Source organism: Macaca mulatta, chromosome 11 (genome assembly GCF_049350105.2).
Source record: "Macaca mulatta isolate MMU2019108-1 chromosome 11, T2T-MMU8v2.0, whole genome shotgun sequence".
In the NCBI taxonomy this organism is placed as follows: domain Eukaryota; kingdom Metazoa; phylum Chordata; class Mammalia; order Primates; family Cercopithecidae; genus Macaca; species Macaca mulatta.
In genome coordinates this window covers 51,126,808-51,152,287 of record NC_133416.1, presented here as the reverse complement: position 1 = coordinate 51,152,287, position 25,480 = coordinate 51,126,808, and the positions used below count along the sequence as shown (strand labels likewise).

The 25,480-nt window shown below is 35.5% G+C and overlaps 1 protein-coding gene across 7 annotated transcripts in view; it reads right to left on the bottom strand.

The window, feature by feature from the left end:
* TMEM117 (transmembrane protein 117) overlaps positions 1–25,480 on the bottom strand; it is a 564,266-nt gene that overhangs the window by 251,621 nt on the left and 287,165 nt on the right. For 5 of the 7 annotated variants that reach the window (XM_077952512.1, XM_077952516.1, XM_077952515.1 and 2 more), the window contains 1 exon segment: positions 20,921–21,020. The exons of the other annotated variants lie outside the window; for them this stretch is intronic. In XM_077952512.1, coding sequence (XP_077808638.1) covers positions 20,921–20,998 — 78 coding nt within the window. In that variant the 5' untranslated portion in view covers positions 20,999–21,020. 7 annotated transcript variants of the gene reach the window in all.

The following is a 25,480-nucleotide window of genomic DNA, read 5'->3' as shown; positions in this document are numbered from 1 at the left end:
GGGGTGGGATGGTGGTGAGGGATAAAAGACTACATATTGGGTACAGTGTACACTGCTTGGGTGATGGGTGCACCAAAATCCAGAAATCACCACTAAATCATACCCATGTAATGAAAAACCACTTTACCCCCAAAACTATTGAAGTAAATTTTAAAATAAAATAAGATATTAATAAATTCATAGAAGAAAAAAAGAAGTATGTTTTTCTGACTTTGGCTTATGTTTCAACTCCTTTATGCTGTCTCTCAGGTTTTTCTTATTCCACTGTGTAGTCTCCTCATTCCAAGACCATTGGGGATGGAGAAAGCTTTGTCCAATCCCAATGCTACCCTAGCTCCTGCATCAGGCCCCCAGGATCCACTGGGATCCAATCCATTTATTTTAGGATCCCTTTCGTCTGGGAAGTGAGAAACAAGAGGTTGTGCCAATATAGGGCTCAATGCTAGATGAAAACAGAAAATACTTTGGGAAAATCCAGGTGACCTGACATATTACGATGAGTGGCTTCAATAATCTCTAAATGCCATTAGCAGATTCAATGTTTGTCTTAAAATATAAAAAGTAACCAGGGTGCAACCTAGGATGTTATATTTTAGAATTCATATTTGTGAACACTGGCTAATCAATGCCAATCCAACAATGCTCTTAAAATTAGTACATTTTGGTGATGCTCACATTTTTATCCTAGGAAGACTCAGTGAAACAATTTTTCCATTCATTGTCCTGGCTGCAGCGAAACAAGGCCAAATTCTCTTTCGTCCTGTAAATAAAACTGATGATGATTAAAAGAAATCTTTATTACCGTGTTTTCCAAAGTTTCACACATTTACCTATTGCTTCTAAGGCAAAGTATCCTTAGGTAAGTTTGGTTAACATTAGGTAAGTTTGCCACCTGATTCTTTTCATACCTATTATCTTTTCATACCTTCAGTAAAAGATCATTTCAGAAAAGGAGACTTAGCTAAAGATAGAAAATTTATATTATTACTAAATAAATGTTGAACTCGTTCTGGAAAAGTAAAATAAAATAAAACAGGTTTTACAGCATTTTAAAGTTCTCCACGTCCCTAAATGTTATGTCATAAGATCATCTTGTAGACAAAGGCATTAAGAAGATCTGAAAAGCCTCAGTGAGCAATTTAAAAATAATGCACTCACTACTGAAGATTTTTAATCTTATTTCTTAAATGTGGCTCATACCTAAAAATATCTGTTCAAATGCAAATCTTACGGATTTGCTAAACCATTCTTTCTTCCACCAAAGAATGTGCAAGCTTTGCAGTAAGCCATCTCTAAAGTTTTCTAGCCCAATTTCTTCAAAGGGCAAATCCCTTATTTAAGACTCTTCAACAGACACTTAAGTGAGACAGAAGAAAGAACGGAAGCTGACCAGAAGGTCTGATCTTCTTGTTAGTGTTGTAGGAATTTTGCATATGCATTTTTCCAATGTTGGTGACCAGTCAAAATACACTGATCACATCTCTTAGGATTTTTCCTAGGGAGCAAAAATCACCTGCAAAGGCTATTTTTTTTTAAATACTTGATTTAATAATTAATTTTGAGAAGGCCATCATGCAATACCTACTCCAAAGGTCACACAACTAAATGTGTTATTAGTCTACCTTTAGGAAATGGAGGCAAGACAACATCGGAGACATTTTCAATGGAACAAGTGCAAAGGCCACTGCATGATCAGTATTCATTCAGTCTCATAACTATTACAACCTTATTTATGCATTCATTCATTCAGTCTTAATGCTACAGTAAACAGATACATCTGGAAGGAAGAGGAAGAAAAAGGACAAGATATAATGGCTCTTTGTAAAAGCAGTTAGGTTTTGACCATATAAGCTTCTAAACCAAGAAAATCCAAGCAGCCAGTTAATGGATATGCATTAGGTCAGAGCATGAAAGGCTAAGAGACAGGTTGAGTGACAGATGAGGGAGTAGTTTTACTGGAAAAGATCAGAGATGAGTTACTTTGTCCAACACCATTCAGCTCTGTCTGGGGAGGGAGAGAAAATGCACCCTGAGGGCATGGTTTCATGCAGAAGAGTATTGAGGAAGCTGAAACAGTGGGGCCAAGAAGTGGCACCTACCCCAAAGTTTGTATGAGGGCCTAAAGAAGGGACACTATGGCAACTGCTGTAGAAGGGTATAGGTATTTAAAGACTGGGGTAGACCACAAATTCTCTGTCCACACACAGTGCCCAAAGTTGCTGTGGTTCTCTTCTATGTCTCCAAATATAAATCATCATCTTTATTTTGGGGGAGTTCTCTAGAATGTCCACGTTCTCTGGGGCTCCATATGGCATCTCATTCTTTAAACTCACTTTAATGTTTCAAATAAAAGGCATATTCTGATGATTCCCAGATGACTGCATAAAGTCCAATTTATTTTCCATATCTGACTGCTGACTGTATTCCTCTACCTTGATGTTCCATAGACGCCTCAACCAACATATACATCTGACCTCACTACCTCTCCCACCACATAATTCTCACCTTCCTGAATTATGGATTTTTGTGATCAGTGTCAACTTGTCACTTGGTACACCTATCCATGTAATAAAAATTAATTAATGAATTTGCCACTATCATAAACCAAGAATAGGGAATAAGTACAATAGGACAACCAACTGAAATACTGAAATAAAATGATAATATGGTAATAATAATAGATAACATGTAGTAAGTGCTTCCTACATGCCAGGCATCTTCTAAGTGCTCTGCCTGCATTAATTCATGTAATCTATATGCTTACTAAATGATAATTACTAAGAACTGTGCTAGGGTATGTCACACACACATATGCATTTACAAATGGCATATATAAATTCCATTCATTTAATTAGCAGAACTCCTATAAGGGAGCATTAGTCTCTCACTTTCCTTTTAAGGAAATAGGGGCAACAAAATCAATAGCAATAGCTAGCATTTATGAGAGCCTATCATGACATAAGTTCCATGTTAAGTGACTTACAAGGATGTAGGTATCAGTTCACTTTACCAATAAGGAAATTAAGACCCAGGTCATGTAATTAGTAAGTACCAGGATTGAGCTTTAAACCCAACTGTAGCCAAATTCAACTTTCTTTCCACTATTAATCGGTTATCTTTATCATTTTCTGTTTATTAAGATAGGAACAGATGCAAAAATTTTCAGAAAAATTTCATCAAAACACAATTATAGTCACAAACCTCCAGGGATTAATTTGTGTTTATGTTAACTATTGAGTAAAGAGAAATATGTCTTTTGATGTCAAATAAATGAGGTGTTACTCAATATCCCTGAAAATCCTATTGCCCAGTGCTCATTGCCCTTCATGAGTATAGCCAATTAGTGACTGTGTAACCTTGACTCAAAATGCCTCTACTTCCTCAGCTATAAAATAGAAATAATCATAATACACCTAATAACATTTGGCTCTAAATAAATCAATAGGTTTAAAACATTTAGAACAGGCTCTAGCACATGGATTCAAATTTTGTATATTACTATTGTAGTTACTATGGCAGCTACAATAATTAATTTCAAATCACCAACACGGATCAAGGCATTGATAGGGTAATTTCTTTTTTCATAAACAGGATCTCACTATGTTGCCCAAGCTGGAGTACAGTGGAACAACCATAGCTCACAGCAGCCTCAAACTCCTAGGCACAAGTGATCCTCTCACCTCAGCCTCCCTAGTAGCTAGGACTACAGGCATGCCCCACAGAGCCCAGCTAGTTTTAAATTTTTTTGTGGAGACAGTGTCTTGCTATGTTGCGAGGCTGGTTTCAAACTCCTGGCTTCAAGCAATCCTCCCACCTCAGCCTCCCAAAGTGATGGAATCACAGGTGTGAGTTATCACACCCAGTTAATTTTTTAAATGGTATAAGGAAATTCAACATTATTCAATAGTTATATTCCTGAAAAATTATATACAAATCAAAATTTTAATAAAGTAAATAGCATTCTTGCAGAAAATAAGCTTCACTGGTGGATCGCACTGCACTGTAACTAGTAATTTCCTTTTGTCACTTATCTTTTAAAATGGAAAAGTGGAGAAATGTGGATATTTATATATTAACTTTTCTGTGAGTTATACAAGTATGTGTATATATATACATGTATGTGTACGTAATTTACTTAATGCATGAACAAAATAATTTAGATGCTCAATATAACATCACTGAATTGCCTTGGTGATCTAAAAGGGCTAATGCAGCTTACAAATACATGAGCCTTTCTCTGTGGATTGGACATCCACACATTCTCAGTACTTATTTTTATCCTTGGAATACCTTCAGGGAATGTCATGTTGCTTTCCAGGGTAGTAGCAGGGTCCTGCTAATTTACAATCTGCCACTTCTCTCTGAGCCTTCCTTTGGCCAGGGTCTTTGTGCTTTCATCCACTCTCTGATTTGAAACTAGGAACCTGGGTGGAGATGAGCATTATCCTAAATTGCCTACATTTGTTCCTGTGCCTTCTCTGTCATTTCCACACCAACACTTTGTTTCTCACCGGGCATCTGGTAGCTTAGATTATTTATTAAAATCATTTTTTAGTAGTATCAAGAACCATCTGAATTAAGTTCATTCTGCTGGTGTTTTCAACAAAGTTACAAAGTAATTAATAATTTTATCAGCATTTTAACTTTTAATGGCATGTTTACAGAGGAACCATAAATATACTAATGTTTAGGGTATCAGTGCTAATTCACAGGCACACAGAAATTATATGACCCACAGTTTGACACCAAATCTTGTGATTATCTGGCTGCACATTATTATCATGAATTTCAAGCATGAATAAGCAAAGCCTTCATTAGAAATTATGGACCCACTGTTTAGGAAAAAAAAAATGCTAACATCAAAAGTGAGGCTGGCATTTGGTAAGCTTTCAAAAGCACAGCTCTGCAATTGTTTCAGCTTGATTAACCATTCACACCTTCGCATTTGTTTTAGAAAACTAAACCATCTGCAGTTTTTGGTTAAAAAAAAAAAAGTCTTTAAAGAGTAAATAATACTATTGGACACTGCAATCTGTTTTGCCTGTAGGTAAATAGAATGAGAGCTGGCAAATAATGTTTTTTCAAAGGAAAGGAAATACTAAGAAGACAGAGATTTTAAGGCAGTAACAGCCATTCCATCTGAAGAACACTTTCAAACTCAGCCTTCCACTTCCCACGGTTGCAACACTTGGTGATTAAGGATTGCTATTCATCATTTCTGCTGCTGAAATATTATCCCAGAACCAATACAATTACCTACCCATAAAATATTTTCCATTTGCCACCCCCATCTCCTATCAGCCCGGTACCACAGAAATTCTCTGCAGATTTCTTCCTCCCAGCACCAGACATCAAACATGCATCACCCCAGTCTCTGAGGTTGCTGGCATCTTGTATTCTGCAACCCTTGCTCCTCCTCACCTTTATTCTCTACTTGCACATTAGCTACAATCTGCCAGCCAGCTGTACCACAGCAAAGATGCCAAAGACCAGGGCAGACACTGATGGCTACTGACAACGTGGTCAATAATCACTTTCCTATTGTGTAAAATCTTTGTAATTGACATTTTCAGGGCTGCTATTTTTTTAAAAAGTTCCCAAAATGCAATTTAATTTTTGCAATAATATTTCTAGAGTTTGTTATTTTCCAACTGTACTAAAACACCCTAGACCCAACATTTAAACCTCAACAATATATGATTAAATTTTTTAAGATGCCATGGCAACCAAAGATTAAATTTGAATTTGAATAATAGAACTCAGACTCCCTTAAAAATTGTCTCTCAGCTGAAAAGAATACTAATATAATTTTGTGTGGAGTCTTGTCAAGTGCTTTCAAGAAATGTCAAACTATATTTTTAGACATGGAGTTTGCTTAATCCCATAAGACACTATCTTGCCTTTATGTTGACAAATGAACAGGACTGAAATATCAGGGATCTGAGCTTGTGTCAGGATCCACTTCACATCAAAAGTTGTTGTTCTTGAGCAGTTGTTTTGTCAAAACTTTTGAATTAAAATCTGCACTTACCTTTATGATTCCCCTGAGCTTACTATTGAATTCTTTTGTTGTCACACCTGAATTGACTCCAAGCTTTACTTTTATAGACAAGTCAATGAAATGTTGTGGAAACATAACGCAGAGGAGAGGTCCTGATAATTGTCACTGACTAGGAAAATACCACCTTTACTCAGCTGCTTCCCAAATTTGCTTCCTGAATTACATATCTGGCCCAAACTCCCTTTCCTTCATGTTTTTCTGCATATAATCCATTTTAGAGAATATAGCATTCATACTTTAATAAAATCTGCTTCTTTGACTCTACTAAAACAAGCAGGACTAAAAAGATACGCAAGAAAACTATTTGGATGAGTATCTAATTTTTGCCTTAAATACTCATAGACTTTAGAACTCAGAACTCATCAGGATGGAAAATTATGAGACAAAGTTTTACGGCAAAGCTCAAATTATCTACTTTGAGTCAAGATTATATTTTAAACTTTTGCATTTCTCAATACTTCTTTTTAGTCACTTATTTTAATAAATGGGACTATGATTTGCCTGCTCAAGACTGTCTTACCATCTTTTGAAAAGTATACCTAACATATAAGCATTCCTTAGAGAACATAAACTTTTTATGGTGTGTTTTCATCACGTAATTCATATAATTCATTTTAATTTCTATAAACAGAGAAAACTGTAAAATGACATAACACTAACATCAGGTATATTTATAATTCAGAGTGACCTATTTACAACTGACCTCATTATTTTTTTAAAAAAGGTTGCTATGTAAAATAGTGATTATACAGTCTTAGTATCAGTTCCTGTTTGGCTAAGCTTTGGAAATGACACTAAAGCAACAATAAAAGATGTTAAAATTAGTAAAAAGTCTTCATTCAGAAAATCCAAATTGAGCACGATATTTTAAGATGTTCTAATGTATGAAACACTGTAATTTTTTTAAATTAAGTAACACTAACAATATTAGCAGTCATAATTTCACATGCTTTATCTTTTATCTTACAGCAGTTCACAGTCATATCTTCTAAGTAATAATTACTAAAAGTAAGCCACCCCCTGAGCAAATGACAACAATACCTACTAATGTTTAATAAGAAGTAAAGAATCAAATTAAAGCACATGAAGAATTGGGGGAGCAGGTCATTTGCAGTTAAATCAGAAGAACGTTTATGTAGATGATACTTTCTTGCAATAGGCAAAATTATAAAAGGATTGTTCTTCATATTACAAACTGAAAGCGGGGGCTGGCAGTGCTTGTCCGGATAACTAGAGAGGGGAAAACTTAAATATGATCTGAGCCAAAGCCTGGGCATAGTAACATCTGTCAGCTTTTCCATCAAGGATGGTAGAATCTAGCCTTGGGAAAAGGGGAATTCACTGTGAGCTCAAAAAGAACCCAGAGTCAAAGTTGCTCTCTAAGTATCCCACAGTAAGTTCTAGACTTCACTCTGGAGGCTAGGTAACATTTATTGAGCACTTATATTGCCTTGTGCCAATGCATGGGCCCTTGGGGTGCTGCAACCCAAAAAGAAAGCCAACCCTCTTCATATCCATCTTACCCTCGTGCCTGCTTGTTGTATAGTCTTCCAGCACCAAAAGATTCTTCCTCTTGGTTTCTCTTCAACCTTAATATCTGATGAGTATGACCCTATTAATATCTGATTTTGACATAGAATATGTCAAAATGTTCCCATGCCAAACTTCCTGGAATCACCTTAGAGAAACAGTCCCCACATTTTTCTGCATTTTAGAATCTCTAGGAATCTCTTGAACATTCCAACAACCCAGGCCACATGCAGACAAGTTAAACCATTATCCTCGAGTGAGACACAGGCATCAGTAGTCTCTGAAACTTCCCAGGTGATTCCAGTATGCAGACAAGTTTGGCAATCATAGCCTTATGAAATTCAGGTAAAAACTGATTACAGCACCCAACTAAACAATAAGCTCTGTTCCCTAAATCTATATATAAACTGCTTAAGAGATTTATACATGCTGACAACTTAATGATATTTGTATTCATTTAAGATTTCCACAATGCATATTCATTAAGTACCCATCTGCACACAATTTCCTGATGACAAACTAATGCTAGTAAGTGAGTCAATAAATACAGCATGAGCTTGAGGTCTCTCTGCATCCATGCTGGTATGGGTTAACCTGACCACTATAACAAGAATTTAATTAACACTTCAGTAAGTGTTATTATGAAAATGCTTTTTGCCTACTTGAGCCTTAAATGTTTGGGTGGAATTAGTGCTAAGCAGTACAAGGATTCCGGTTGTTCTTACCAGCTATGATTAACATGCAGAGAGTCCTTGTCTCCCCTAAATTTTAGTGGACAGAACAGGGAGAACCAACCTTTTACAGGATGGGTAAGTTTCAGGGTGTGATAGAGACATAACAAAATGGCACCTGCCCCAAACTCATGCCCTGTGCTGTGCTGTTCTTGCAATATTCATGTCATAGTCAGTTTCCAGATTAATGTACCCTGTTTTAAAAGCACAAAACAGGACTCCTTGTCAGATGACCAAGGGGCAGAATTTCTGCTGAAATTATATCCTACTTTGCATTAGTGATATTTTTGTTTAAAACCGAATTTTAATGCTTCTTTACAAGAAACAAGATCTCTGGTTCAACACAGCTCCCCTCAACTCCTCACAGGCTCTTTTCTCTCATACCAGATGTTTCACACTTTTACTAGATCAGCCTGACCTTGATGGTATTTGAATTTGCAATGCTGGTATTTATTATTTATGCAAGTTTAACAGAGAAAGCCACTGTCACTCATTAAAACCTCACCACAAACTGATGACTTAAGCTACTGAAACATGGTTGGTAAGATCTCAACAGACCAAAAGGCATTGCAGGACAAATTCTACACAGCATGACCATTTGCCAAACCAGCAAGTCTATGGAGGGACTGGCTGGAACAAGACTATTGAGAGATTAATAAGAGCAAGTTAACTTCAAATGCAATGGTATTTTGAGTCAATTTTTGTCATATTTAATACAGTCTAATGTTTACTCCTTACTAATTTGTTATGACTTTACATGTGTTTCATATATATTTATTAAGTGAATAGATTCATGAGGAAATAAGAGAGACCCTCAGTGGAGTTTTGGAATACTAAAGGCCTGTAATTTTGCAACATCAGAATTTGATAAAATATTATAAAACTATGTATACAAACACCTTATTTCATGAGTTTTGTTATCTCAAAATGTTTGTTGCAAAAAGGTGACTGAATGGAGACAAAAAGATGATTATCTTAGGAAATATTTGGACAAAAATAGTAGCAAAAATAAATTTGGATTATTCCTCATTTAGTTGAATAAGCTCTGCACTTCACAAATCCCTTGACACCAGAGAAAACCTTTTCTCAAAGATATTATGGTCTACAGAGATAGTCAACTGAAGGGGTCACCAATTTTAGAAAGATAGCAATGGCATAACGATAGAGACTTGTAAGGCTAAGAAAGTAAAGTATGCAAAAGTACCAGGAATAATTATTCTGCTAATTTTTTTTTAAAAAATCATATAATCAAAACAAGGGGTTAGATATATAGCATATTGTTTGGGGGGAAACTGGTTCACTTCGCTAATTTTTTATTTAAGTAAAATAAAATGCCTTCATATTTTTTCAAATCTGCAATTTAGATTTGCCAAAAATCTTCCTTCAAATTGATTGTTCGTTCACATTGAAAATGCCAAAGAAATTAGGATAATTACGACATAAGAAAAAAAGCACTTGGGTTTTGTAAATTATTAGGTTTCATTTTTCTTCAATAGCTACAGGTTCATAGTATTTTTATGATGTATTTTAAAACCTTTACAAGAGGTGCTATTCTTTCAATGAAAACAGATGGCTTCTCTCTAGGTTTTCTGTTTCAGCTCACTCACTTGACTCATAGGCATTACTTCTCATATATCCTCTGGTCAGTAGTCAAGAACAATTTGGAATTCTTAATGTGGCCTATGTAGTGTCCTATTTTCTTTTTGTGAGTCCTTCTCTATAGCATTTAAGAAACTGTTGATGTGGACTTTATCTTCTGTTTTAACTGATATCTTTGGAAATGGCAGAGATATTTATTTGATCTTACACCTAACTGGTAATTTCTACTGCTGTTGCATGCTTAATTGACTCCTTATGCAATATCATGTTCCAAAAGCTACTTAAGATGTTTCACTGAGCAATTTGGTAGACTAGTGAAGGATTGTGGAGGCAGGTCCAGGTCTAAGATAAAGCTTAATATATTTTGTCAGCCAGGGAAAAAAGAAGTTATTTATTTCCTAATCAGCTTTCAGATATATAAGAGAAGAATATATCCCAAACATAGTTTTAGGAAAACTCTTACTTAACCATTTCTTATCAAATATTATATTCCCTGTGTTCACTCAAATACTTTAATCTCTTAAAACATAATGGAGCTTTTATGAAGGAACAACAATAAAGTATAAATACAAGGTACTTCACTGCTATAAATCTCTTTCTGATGTTTAACTAAATATGGTTAAAACACATTTAACTAAAAACGTAGCATACTCTATGAATATAAAAAACTTCACTGCTCTAAAAACCCGTGGAGCAAACAGCTAAAGAACAGCAATTTCATACAAACACTTAGCACTTAAGTAACCAGGAATTGCAATATCTGTCTTAAAACAATAATAAGATAAAACTTATTCATTTACTTTCTTCTCATTCCAGAAATAAGATGCTTTCCACCATCTTTATCAAAAGGGAATAGAAATATAGGAATTTAAGAATTTTCTAAAGTTTTAAAGCAACAGTTTGGCTGAGACATGATGGTTATATCATTTCATGCCTAAAAAGATACTCACTTTCCCCATCTGATGACAAAATTCAACCAATTTTCATGTAAGCAGAAAAAAAAATTGAACCAAAATCTATGTCTATATGCCATATTGGATTAAGATCTACTATAAAATATTTGCAAGAAAATTATTCAGTTTGTCAGAATACTATAGTATGTGAAAGCAATAAAAACTTTGGAACCAGACTGCCTGGGTTATATTCCAAGTTCTGCAATTCATGCTGCTGCTATCTGTGTGACCTTGGGCAAGGGCAACACTTAACCTCTCTAAGCTTCAGTGTCTCTACCTGTTTCAAGGTTTTTATGGATGGAAAATCAGTATGTATCTGATATAAAGTTAATGATACAATAAAATGAGTACTCATTAATATTAGCTGAGATTAGAACTTGAAATATGAAGCTATGTGCTTCTTTTGTAGTACTTCTGGAATTAGTTGAATGACACCTCTGATCATTTCTTTTGCCTTTACCCTGATCATTTCTTTTACCTTTAGTTAGCACCTCCTGCAAGCCCAGCATGATTCTAAAATATGTATGTGTGTGTGTGTATGCACTATTCTAAAGTATATATAATATATATTTATATAAATATAATATTATATTTATATATAAACATTATTCTAAATATGTGTATTTAGAATAGTTCTTGGCCCACAGGAGGCACTAAATAAAGGTGAAAGAAATGTTAAGGGAGCCATCCAACTCCTTCTAAATGTACTACAAAAAAGCACACAGCTTCTTTTTTCAAGCTCTAATATGAGCCTATATTAACAGCCAGCACTCATTTCATTATATCATTGACTTTCAAAGAGGAAAAAAATCAAGTATTAATGCTTCCTGGGCTTTATTCAAACTTCTTCAGGTAAGTGGTGGATAAATAGTGCTTTAAAAGATGTGGAACTTTATGTTAGAAAAATCATAAAGATTATGTGGACAAAGGAGGCACCCACCTAGAGGAAGTATAAACTAAGTAACAGAAATAAAGTATAATGGAATTGGAAGAAGCTGAAACTAAGTTGGAGATGAAAAAGATGAAAAATGAGCATCCCCTGTCTCTGGTGGGAATGTCTTTCTGTAAGAGATGTCCTCAGTTTTTTCATATCTTAATGTAGTTCAATTCAATACCTAGGTGAATTTTCCTAGGTGTCTTTCATATTCTTAGTGAATATGAATATAACATTTATATTCCATAAATTTTTAATAAATACAAATTGCATACAATATACCTATCATATACTATGGAATTATTTGATATTTTGATAGGCATTGACATTAGGAGACTTACAGTGAAAGCCAGAATTTGTGCCTCTATTCTTAAATATCTATACATTATAGTACAATCTTTTTTACCCAGAAATCGTTTTTTATTCTATTTGTATTTTTATTTTTTTAATTCCAAAAGTCCTGAAAATTAAAAGACTCTTGATCATCACTTATGATGCTATCTGAACACAGGAAGTTAGACTCTCCTGCTTTATTAAATTTTTGGTGGGAACTTATTATTTTGAAGGAACATGAAACACAGAGCTAAAATATTTATAGAGACATTAAAATATTTATACATGCAAAAGCAAAATGACCACATTTACTTCCCTCTAAACTTCCTAATGAGCAAAAAGGAAATGTAAAAAATAATTTCCCTTTTATGCTCTTTGCTTCAATCAAATGACCAAACAAACTGATTTTTTTTTTTTTTGGCAAGTATGGATGCCATTAAATCTGCTGTCCTTGGGTTTTGTCTGTGTGATGGTCCATGTTGGTGCCCCACTCACATCCTCTTGACCTACTGGAGCACTCCATTACCCAAGAGCACAGGCCCAAGAGATCTGGCTGAGGGCAGACTTTATGTGACACTATATAACTGTAACTTTGCTTGCCTCCTTCTCTTTCTCTCTCCTGTTTCTCTTATCTCTTACAGATTCCCCAAGAGTACATCCTCTTTAAATCTTGTGCCCCTAAATCCCTGATGCATGCTTTTTTTTCTCAGAGAACCTCACATAACATGAAATCTTTATAGAAAGATAGTGTATTAATTAAACGCTTGATCCAGTTTGCATTTTCACTGTATAAGTAATGAAATGGAACATACCATTTCTTTCATATCAAATGTATCAAACATGAGGTTAACTAATCAGGGGTAGGTTGAGGTCAAAATGATTCCAATGAACAGGCGGAGAAAGACAGCAAAAGAGAAAGACCCAGAGGAATGTTCGGCTCTTAGGTCCAGCTCCCATGGCTAAATATCTGGTTTGCACCCTTCCATTTCTCATATACATGTGTTTAATAAGTTTGCTCACTCTGGCCTTCTATTCCAAGTTTCGTTTAAATTTTTTTTCTATTATGAAGTTCAATAAAGCTGTTATTGCTACTTTATTTCAAGTGCTAAATCAAATTCAATTATGCTTTTTATTCCGTCATTTTGAAACATCAGTAGAAGAGAAATAATTAGAAAATTGGCACTGATTATAATACGAATTGTCAAACTCAATTCCAGACAGAATAACAAGCTGGATGTTGGTTATATTCCAGGTTATTGTTCATTCACACACTCAGTGTTTGCGAAATAGTCCACAAAATAGTGACATGTATAAACCAGAAAATTTTGAACTAAACTATTTTTAACTTGATAAAATGAAAATAACACAAACAGTTAAACTCCTTTCCTAAATAAGTGTGCAATAAGCATAAAATGACAATTAAAATTTGCCACATTTTAGGTTGTATGTTTATATAATTATAAATTTTATTTCATATTATCTATATTTAAACTAGAAGGAATACTTTACGCTCAAACACTGCAGAAATATTTCCTCCCTCTATTCTGTTCTAGATTTGTAAATAAATATTAACCCTTGATGTAATGGTATTGCTCTCAAGTATATAACACTCTTTAACTCTCTCGGTCTACTGAAATTTAACCAATTTTCTGTCTTATGTAGTAATCTCTCCTTGTTCACATGACTCAAGAGACATATCTCAACATAGCTTCTTTCTATCCCAGACCTGGGAGCAACACAGTGCCACTGAGAGCAGTAATGACCATTCAAAGAATGCACTGGCAGGATCTGCAGAGCTCAATCTTTTCTTTATACTCTTTGCCACTTATACTCAAGAATGACATCACCATTTTGGGAGAATAACACTGACAATTCATCACTTCCATTCAAGAGTGTTCACAAGCATGTGTCCTTGTGGTTCTGGAAACAAATTTAGTATGAAAAAGTGCATAGCCTGGTTGAGGCAGGGTAGGGAGAGGAGCAAAGCAGGGTTAATATATATGATACCCTGAACAATATAGCTGACCACCTTCCACCTTGCTAGGATTCTAGAATGCTCATTTTACAATAATAAGTCACAAAACTGAACTAGAAAAAAAGAAATGAAACTGTGCTTATGTGCTGTTATGATCTATCTATTTATTCTTTAAATAAATACTTCTTGAGCACCTATTTTATGCCTGGTTCTGTGTTCGGTGTTAACTATTATAAACAGTCTTTTGAAGCAAATATAATAGCAGCATAAATATTAATTATAAAATCTCTGAAAAAATACAAAATGTATGAAAAATAAGAAAGCAAAATTTGTCACTCAAATATTTAAACAGATATTGTAGTACTTATACATAATATAGGCACAGTTAAAATAGAAGGGTAAAATATATTTCTAAAAAAACACCTATTTTCCTAAAATCATATCCTTGCTAGATCCTCAATAGAGAGAAATAATTAAGCAACAGTTACAACTTATTTCTTACTATATTCCAACTACAAAGGCTATGTTTTATTAATCCAAAAGCATTTTTAATGGTTAAGCTTGTCTGGCTCTAATGAAATTCCAAGTTTCAAGAGGAAAAAAAGTCTGTTAAAACCACAAATAATTTTATAAACAGATGGTCACTATAAATGCCTTAAATAAAAGTAAAGCCAGTTACTGAAGCTTGTGCAATGGAACAGAACAGAGCCCTCAGAAATAATATCACACATCTACAACCATCTGATCTTTGAACAAACTCGACAAAAACAAGAAATGGGGAAAGGATTCCCTATTTAATAAATGGTGCTGGAAAAACTGGCTAGCCATAGTAGAAAGCTGAAACTGGATCCCTTCCTTACATCTTATGCAAAAATTAATTCAAGATGGATTAGAGACTTAAATGTTAGACTTAATACCATAAAAACCCTAGAAGAAGAAGGCAATATCATTCAGGACATAGGCATGGGCAAGGATGTCATGTCTAAAGCACCAAAAGCAATGGCAACAAAAGCCAAAATTGACAAACAGAATCTAATCAAACTAAAGAGCTTCTGCACAGCAAAAGAAACTACCATCAGAGTGAACAGGCAACCTACAGAATGGGAGAAAATTTCTGCAATCTACTCATCTGACAAAGGGCTAATATCCAGAACCTACAAAGAACTGAAACAAATTTACAAGAAAAAAACAACCCCATCCAAAAGTGGGCAAAGGATATGAACAGACACTTCTCAAAAGAAGACATTTATGCAGCCCACAGACACATGAAAAAATGCTCATCATCACTGGCCATCAGAGAAATGCAAATCAAAACCACAATGAGATAACATCTCACACCAGTTAGGATGGTGATCATTAAAGTCAGGAAACAACAGATGCTGGAGAAGATGTGGAGAAATAGGAACACTTTTATACTGTTGGTGGGACTGTAATCTAGTTCAATCATTGTGGAAGACAGTGTAGCAATTCCCCAGGGATGTAGAACTAGAAACACCTTTTGACCCAGCCATCCCATTACTGGGTATATACCCAAAGGATTATAAATCATGCTGCTATAAAGACACATGCACACATATGTTTATTGCGCCACTATTCACAATAGCAAAGACTTGGAACCAACCCAAATGTCCATCAATGACAGACTGGATTAAGAATATGTGGCACATATACACCATGGAATACTATGCAGTGATAAAAAAGGATGAGTTCATGTCCTTTGTAGGGACATGGATGAAGCTGGAAACCATCATTCTCAGCAAACTATCACAAGAAAAGAAAACCAAACACCGCATGTTCTCACTCATAGGTGGGAACTGAACAATGAGAGCACTTGGACACAGGAAGGGGAACATCACACACCAGGGCCTGTTGTGGGGTGTGGGGAGTGGTGAGGGATAGCATTAGGAGATATACCTAACGTAAATGACGTGTTAATGGGTGCAGCACACCAACATGGCACATGTATACCTATGTAACAAACCTGCACATTGTACACATGTACCCTAGAACATAAAGCATAATTTAAAAAAAAAGAAAACACCACATAAAAATTGTAGAATGCCATCAAAACAGTAACTAGAGAGAAATGTATTGTTTCAAATTCACATACCATATTTGTGTCAAATTTAAGATGTCAAAAGTTATAAGATACACCATTGTTTTATGGCCACTAAGAAATAAAAGCGCTGCTGATTAAATAAGAAAATTAATAAATAAATAAAAGGAAAGCCAACTGGCAAACAACTAAATTTATTTTTTCCTATTTTATGTGTCTACGACATTCATGGTAAAGCCTTTGCTAGTAGTGGCACAGATATATAAATTCCAATAGATAATCCTAGCGCTAATATGTTAAAGCCAAGCAAAGCCTTGTGACTATTAGGAGTTGATATACACAGTATATGGTTTTCGGGATGAAGGATGCTTTATGATGACTTCAATGTTCAGTGTTGGCTAACAGAATTGTCTCTCTTTTTTTTTTTTTCTTGAGACAGAGTCTTGCTCTCTTGCCCAGGCTGGAGTGCAGTTGCACAGTCTCCGCTCACTGCAACCTCCGCCTCCCACATTCAAGCCTTTCTGCTGCCTCAGCCTCCTAAGTAGCTGGGATTGCAGGCATGTGCCACCACACCTGACCAATTTTTGTATCTTTAGTAGAAACAGGGTTTCATCATGTTGGCCAGGCTGGTGAACTCCTGACCTCAAGTGATCCACCTGTCTCAGCCTTCCAAAGTGCTGGGATTACAGGTGTGAGCCACTGCGCCAGGCCCAGAATTGTCTTCTTAGGTCATGGCTCAGTTTTATCTTATCTGTACACCTCACCCCAGTAAGAACCTCAAACCTAGAGTCTGATTCCCTGATTCTATTGTGAGTCATACCATTTACTGCTGTAAGATGGAAGCAACTAGGACAGGATGTACCAGGGGCTAGAACAGGGGATTATTAGGTATAGGTCAGCATAAAGTGCTTCTTCTCTCTGGTATTAAGGGCAGAAGCAAGTGCCATCATGATGTCCTCGGAATCCCCTGCCACCTTAGACTTCATCAGAAGCTGAAGCAGCAATGGCAAAACTGGGGCAATGTGATATGGAACTGGCCGACTCTCCTCCAGCTTCTGACTTAATGGCACAGTGCATGGGCACATAGGTGGATACCTGGAAACGGTGTCTCATGAGACACCCCCTGTTGTTTTATTTACATCTTCATGACAGAGCTTTTCTCTGCTCCTGCCCATAGCAAAGACCCAGCTCAATGCAGATTACATCGCTCAGCACTTTACGTATTTCTTACATATTAACTTATTTTAAAAACCTATTTGACAAAAGAATTAGCACCCTTAATCTTAACATACATCTCTTGTCCTCTGCATGGGGAGTACCACAGAGCCAGGAAAAGTCAGAACTGCCTAGGAAATTGGACCCAATAGAGCTTGAAGCTCTGTAATGTGAGGGCCAAAGACACTTCTCATATTGGTTGACACCATCCTTATCTTTGGATCACATCAATACTGATATGCCTTTTAAAACTATGAAAAAGCTTTGAATTCTTTCCGTAAAAGAAAAATCCTCCATTTCAGAAATATATAAAAGACACACTTTGATTGTTAACTTAAATAGCTGCTTTTCCGTGATAGTCACTCTCATCATTGATATTCATTTCATGATGAGAATTCTATAGACAGACAAAGGTCAAGGCTACCTTAAACTTCTCTCATGAGGGAAAATATTATTTTTTAAATGTTATCAATATACTCATATGTAGACATATAAATATTTATACAGAAACTCACTGCCCAGTCAGTGAATAGAAATGGGAATAGAAATGATGTGCTTTGGGAATCCTCCCTGTGTGACTGTATTTTAAAATCAGGAGCGCTTGGTATTTTCTTTGCTATTTCTATCCCTGTGTCTAATGGGGAAAGGTCAATGTTTCATATAACATAGCATAAAGAGACTTTGGATTCTCTTCCAGTTTACAGAAAGGCCCCACGTGGTTAGATGACTTAAGATCACATTGTGGGGTTCAACCTAGAATACCGTTTGCTTGACTCTCAATCCAGTCTCAGTTTTGTAATGTAGCAGTAATCTTTTATATAGAAAACAGTGAAGTTATCAGTTTAGCCACTAGAAATATAAGGCATTAAAATAGTAAAATTAGAAGAAACTATGAAGGTCAGCCAGATCTTGGAAGGAGACAAATATCACAGGCTGAACTGTGGAATTATTTGTACTCCCCTTAGCCAGATGAGAGGAGCAGGCAAGTGCAGAGTAGAAATCCACCCAGGAAGGGTTAAAGGTCTTTGGTCAAAACTCTACCATGCATTTTCCTCCTAAGGCTGCTGTAGCAATTGGACCCCTCCTTATGGTTAAAAAAAGAAAAAGTGCTAATTTAAAAAACAATAATAATGAACCAATAAATAGAGGCAGAGCTGTTTATGGTATAGAAAGAAATGGCTGGGGAGGAATTGGATAGAATTGGGTTATAAACAAACAATGTTGTCATAGTAGAAAAGAAAATGATTTATGTAATAAATGGCTGGCATGAGCCTGCAAACTCCAGAGTGAGCTTCTAGGTCCTGCTGGTTCATTGTTTTTCCTCTAACTTTTGTCAGGTTCACTCTGAGACAACAGTCAGGAAGCAATGTACCATATCATCTTAGTCTACTGAAGCATTGGCTATTGAAAGAAACTCTAGACACTCTGGACCCCAGGCCTGGTATAAAGTGGGCTGCTCCCACTTATGGGGCTCAGGAAGTCTAGGCATCCTGAATCTTGGATCAATGACTTGCCCTTGCCATCACCTCAAAGGACTGAGCCAAGCTAAAGAGATGAAGGGCCCCGCAATGTGCACAATGAAGTGCTTCTGTCTACCTCATACTTTAGCATTTTAAGTCACATCACAGGGCCACACATTTAAGCTTTACAGAAAATATGTAACACAGGAAGGAACTGTTAACCCTATTTGATAAATCTGCAGACTGAGCCTTAGAGAACTCTTTATTACTTGTGGAAGGTCGAACCATAGGTGGTCAGGTCAGATAATTCAAATTCCTGGACTCTTAATCTAGTTACCTTTTCCATCTTATTAAGCAGATTCGCCATAAAGTGGTGTCGAAATCACAATGCACAATTAATGTCGAAAAAATTTTTTAAACATCCCCTCAAATTTCAAGGAAATCACGTTTTTCAAAGTTTATGTATCTGCTCTTAAAAAGCTTCTTCCAATGGAAAAAAAGAAATTTTTATTTGAGACGGAGTCTCACTCTGTCCCCCAGGCTGGAGTGCGGTGGTGCGATCTCCGCTCACTGCAAGCTCCGCCTCCCGAGTTCACACCATTCTCCTGCCTCAGTCTCCCGAGTAGCTGGGACTACAGGCACCCGCCACCACGCCCGGCTAATTTTTTGTATTTTTAGTAGAGACGGGGTTTCACCGTGTTAGCCAGGATGGTCTCGATCTCCTGACCTCGTGATCCGCCTGCCTTGGCCTCCCAAAGTGCTGGGATTACAGGTGTGAGCCACCGCGCCCGGCCAGGAAAAAAGACATTCTTCACATGAGGCAGCCTGGTCTCAATGTCTAGCTTACTCTAATTGCTATTTCTAGAGATGACAAATCATTTTTCAAGTTCACATTTTAAAGTTAATGGAATAGGATCCATCTAGTAATCTGTTAACATTCTAAAAATCAACAGAGGTAGATGGAGGCTCAAAAACAGGCCGTACAAGCCCTTTCGTGGTTACTTGATACTCTTCCTGGATGTTCTCAGTAGGAGCAGTTAAGCTACAACTGCTTCCTGATCCCAGAAAGCACCTGTTCCAGGTAAGAAGCAATCAATAGAAATGGCAGAAACTCTTTTGTTCCTACCTACAATATCTGGGACATATCTGCAGGGACATGTCCACAGCAAGTCTTGTTTCGGTCAAGCATTATCTGCCGTCTGGTATATCTCCTCATTTTCAAGTGAATAGACTGACAAAGGTAATTAGAATCAACTGCATTTATGAATGATGTTAATGAAGTGCTCCATTTTTATGGGAGTTACACTCTTTGCATTTTGTGAGTTTCTCATAAATTTATAGAACCCAGAGCCTTCTAACAACATGCTATCTTTAAATTTTAACCCAATAATTAAAAACAGAAGATACTTTCTTGACAGATGAGCTCAGCAGAAGACATGTTTGTCTGTTTGTTCCAGGCTTTTAGTAACGAGGAGTAAGAAAATACAAAAGAGATTAAAAGAGAACTCAGAACTCAGTTACCATTATATTAGTAGCTTCAATGAGGAAAATAAATGTAGAAAACTATTTCTTAAATTGTTAAAAAAATATTTCATATGCTCTTCTGAGACAGGCCACAGACTACATTCCTTACCTGAAAATTGTACATGCCTTTTAAAAAAGCCAAAATTATTTAGACAAACAAAATTATTTATAATTTCACAGGGAGAATTTCTATTAATGTTATGACTGTATATGTTTATATGCTCAAACATACATGTGTGTTTAGAGAGAGAGAGAGAGAGAGAGATAGATAGATAGACAGATAGATAGATAGACAGACAGACAGACAGACAGAAAGACAGACAGACAGATTCTGGTGGAGTGCCATTACTTATATTCTAATTGCATTGATTTTTCTCTGAGGTCCACAGATATTGGATATAATCTCTGGAATTATCTTTACTCATAAATTTTTTTCACTCAAAGAGAGGTAATTATTTTACTCTACACCATCAAAAGCAGTGTCTGTCCAACATTGTCAACATGTCTTCCGTTTGATGTTTGAAATGGGTGAAGTTAAAATTTTCTTACCATCCAAGCTGTGACAAAGTCCCCCATCCAGGTCCCTACTGCAGCTAATTTCATGAAACTTTCATTTCGGATGCCCATATAGTCTGTAATGATATATGCTCTGTGGAAACAAACACACAAGACATTGTCCGGACTCAGAGAGTCATACAGTTAAGGCTTTCTGGTTCAGCAACAGGCAAAGGGACTTTCCCCACTCTCAACAAGCTGTCTTGCTCTTGTCCCATCACATAGGCTTACAAATCTAGAAGTCTAAGAAGAGCTCTCGGGGTGTCTGGGTCACTTTCAGCTACACTTGAAGACTGAATGTGGCTCTACCAATTACCATGTGCATTTCATATTTGAGCTGTAAGACTAATGACAGCTTTTGAAAAATCAAACAGAAATACTCAGCAAAGGTATTTGTGCATGCTCACTCAAGTATGAGTGGAGCAGAAACACTTCCTAAATTGGAGTAACTTGAAAGAGGAGAGAAGAGCTAACTTTCCTTCAGTTCCATCAAATCAGAACAATTGGAAAAATGCTGGGATTAGGCTTTAGATATAACATCATACCTGAATAATGTTTATAATAATATCAAGATTTAAGAAAAATTCTCATGCATAATAAAGCAGTATGAAATTTGATCCAAATATGTGTGATTTAAATTATTACTGAAATATAAATAATAAGAAAATATAATTATACTATTTGTTTTTTGTATAGCTAATTCCTATTTCCACTGATCATTAAATATTAGTATTAAGACTATGCTTACTCTTCATCAGGCATTTTCATTACTACTTTTTCATTTAATATTCAAGAAAATACTAATTATTATTTTTCTGATTTTGCAGTTTCTCTGAAAAAACTGGGACTCAGATCACATAACTTGCCCTATTCATGTAATATAACTAACGAATGGTAGCTAGGTGACACATTTCTCTCTCCCCCTTTTAGTTTTTATTTTACTCTTAAGTTTTTTTTCACTTAACTATTTTTATCTTAAATTTTGCTCCTTTTCTTATACAAAATAATATCTGTATAATTTAGAGTATTGGTAAAACTTAATTCTTCTTATTTTTAAAATACATCCAATAGATAATGATTGTTCATTATTTATCTACTGAAATTATGAAGAGATATGTTTTTGAAGTCACTGAGAGGTAAACTATCTCCAGTTTTTTCTTTTCTGGAGTTATTTCAGATGGTTCTGTTATCCATGAAATAAATAGATATTTAACTAGTTTTATTTAACAACAAAAGCAAACTTAAAAATTCTTAACATAACTCTTTTTCAACAAACTTCATTCACCTACCTTGGAGAGTCTATTTTAAGGACTAAACCCAAAATTCTGGATCGCCAATTCCATGGATTTTCATAGTAGCCCAAAATTTATAGCTACCATAAATTGCATGCTTATAAGGTGCCAAAGATAGTTATTACCACTTTAAATACAGTGTATACATCAACTCTCACACTGGTACAATGAAATGTATTATTATTACCAATTCACAATACGAAATTGAGATTTACAGAGATTTTGCAACTTGCTTAAGGTCAAGCATCTGGTAAATGGACAGGATTTAAATCTAAATTTGACTGACTCACAAACCCAGAAATTTAACCACTAAGCAACACCTTCTTCTTATAAGTGTTAGTGAAGATATAAAACACAACGAATTTCTACTCTGTCCACAAGTAGCTTAGTAGATGATAAAAATTAAGACTTACTTCCCTTTAAGATAAATCATAATAAGCAGTCAAGAATAGTATGCAGAACCTTTAGCTCTCCAGAGCAACATTCAAATCTTGAGTTTCAATTCATGTTAAATTCACTAATCAAAGTAGCACCCACTTGAAAGCCCCCAAGTTATTCACTTGGACAACTTGGTGTAGCATAGCACCCTTCAGTACCACAATCACTGAACAGCTCTTGGTCAGTGAACTCAACGTTACTATAAAGGATTAGCTCTGGTAATTGCCCAGTTCTTTCAATGATACCTAATTTGAAGAACTTGTTCAATGCCCCACCTGTCCACTTTTCCAATTAGTTCTAGAATATCTTGGGGGTACTGTGGAAATTTTAGGGTATATTCCCTGTAATTGCATAGATGTGTATAAGAGAAGGTATCATTCTTTTATTTTAGTATCTAAAAATAGAGACAGGTGGCTGGATACACTCGCAACAGATCAACCATCCAGCCAAGAACTGAAAGAAAGAAAGAAAGAAAAAAAAAACTCCACCACACTCTGGGGCTTTTCAGAGGGAAAAAGGTGGGAGGAGGGAGAGGACTGGGAAAAATAACTAATGGGTACTACGCTTAATACCTGAGTGATGAAACAATCTGTACAACAAACCCCCATGACATGAGTTTATCTATATAGAAAAACTGCACATGTACTCCTGAACTTAAAAGTTTTTTTAAAATGCAAAAAAATGTCACAAATTTGGTATCATGGAGGTTACTGACAAAAGGAGTTTTAATGAAGTGGTGCTACTATACATGTGTATACAATCTGAATATATGTTAATCAAAAGTGTTCACACTGTTTAAATAATCAAAAAATTAAAATTCATGAGGCAAGGAAAACTAGAAAAATCAAGATACCAGATTAGAGAGAATTGTGGAAAATTAGAACTGTGGAGACATTAGCTGTATTTTCTCTGGGCATGCTTGCTGACTCTGCATGCAAGGAAAGAGGATGAGAACCTGGGTTTTGCCCTTTGCAATGGGCAGTCGCAGTGAGCTGAAGAGACAACGTTGGAAACTTAAGAAGCCAAGATCCTAGTGAGGAAGGAGAAGCCCAAAAGAAAGCATGACACACAGCTGGTTGCCTTTCAAGACACTTGACAAACCTTTCTGAACTTGTAGGCAGTTCAAAAGGAAGTAGGAAGGAGACTAAAAGACTAAGTAAAATCTCTAAAAAGCATTAGGGAGCTTTGGCAACTTCCTTATGCTGAGGACTCTATTATAGAGTTCAGAACCAGCCAGAGAATGTGGTCCAAGAGAATACAGCCCTCTGGAGGGCTATAGAAAACCAGAGACGGATGAATCCTTGATGAAAGTGTAAACCAGCCTTTACCCAGTCCATTTTATGACTGGATTGTGGTGATCAGCTTCTACTCTTTCCACCTAACAAAGGAAAAAGTAAACCTTTTGTGGAAAAATAAAATTTTATTTTATCCTCTACACACTTTTATACATAACATCTGTCCATCATTCCAAAATTACTAGGATGTCAAGAAACAAGCTCATATCACTGAAAACCAAGAGAAAAAACTGTCCAGAAGGACAGGAAGCTATTTTGGCAATCCTATCCACTGTTGATTCTCCAGTGGAGAATTAATAAATATTTGTTTAAATTATGATTTAATAAAGTTGTTCATATTTATTTATATATGGCATGGGTAGATCTCCATACATTAAATCCTAGAAACAGCAATAAAATGAGATTGAATCATGAAAAACTTTTCCACGGAGGAAAATATTAAAAACTTCCAAAAATTGTTTTGTGTGTTCACTTAATCTCTCCAACTACATTTATAGCTTCTTGATTGACTGCAAGATAACGGACCTGTATTCACCCAGAATAATATATCAGCACAAAATAAAGAATCCTTGCGTGTGGCTGTGGACATATGATAAGTGCTAGATGCTATAACATGCAGATGAGACAGTACTGATAGTTTATGAAATAACTAATATACTTAAAAATGAAGAACAATATATAAAGACTATATAAATATATAAATAATATATAAAATCACAATCTAATGTGATGCTCTGAATAGTTCTGTCTTCTACCTCTAATAATAATATATAAAGTCATTATTCAGTAATTATTCTTATTTTTGCTGCTTTGGATAAATATGAAGAAAAGTTACAAATATGCAGACCTGTCATAAAAATTTTCAGTTACTGTTTCATTCATTTGCATATCCATTAACATTTAACAAGATTTCCTGGTTGGATTGTAAAGAACAAGACAGACATATATTTATATCAGCAATTTTAGCCAGTTTGAATATCACATTGGACTCTAAAAAAGTGAAATTGTGGGGTTTCATATACCTAATGATTTGAGCAAGTAATTCAGAATTATATTTTATTTGCTAAGAGGCACAATTGAAGTTATTTTGTTTGGTGCTTTAGCTGATTATTTTAACAACTCACACATCCTTTGTTTTCTTTTATGCTTTGTTTTTTTGCACTATCTAGAAAGTCTTGCAGTTCTACCAGCCTTCTAAGTAACTATTGATCATTGATACAGGCTTTTAAGATCATAAATAAATTTTTTCTCAGCCTCTAACTTCAATTATTTTTTCCTTGAGATTTAAACCTTAACCATCAAATCCGTAACAAACATGTGGAGATTTCAATATACAAGATCTGGAAAAGGTTAGTTATCATAACATCCTGACAACATGAGATAACCAAGGCTATTAAAACCTGTTGCAAAGTGACTAAACTAAACAGATTCTAACATGAGCTAAATAGTCAATAAAACTATAGTATAGTTTATATTACAGTAAGGGTCTTGATCACTAGCAACAAAAGTTCCAGTTCACTTCAGTCTAT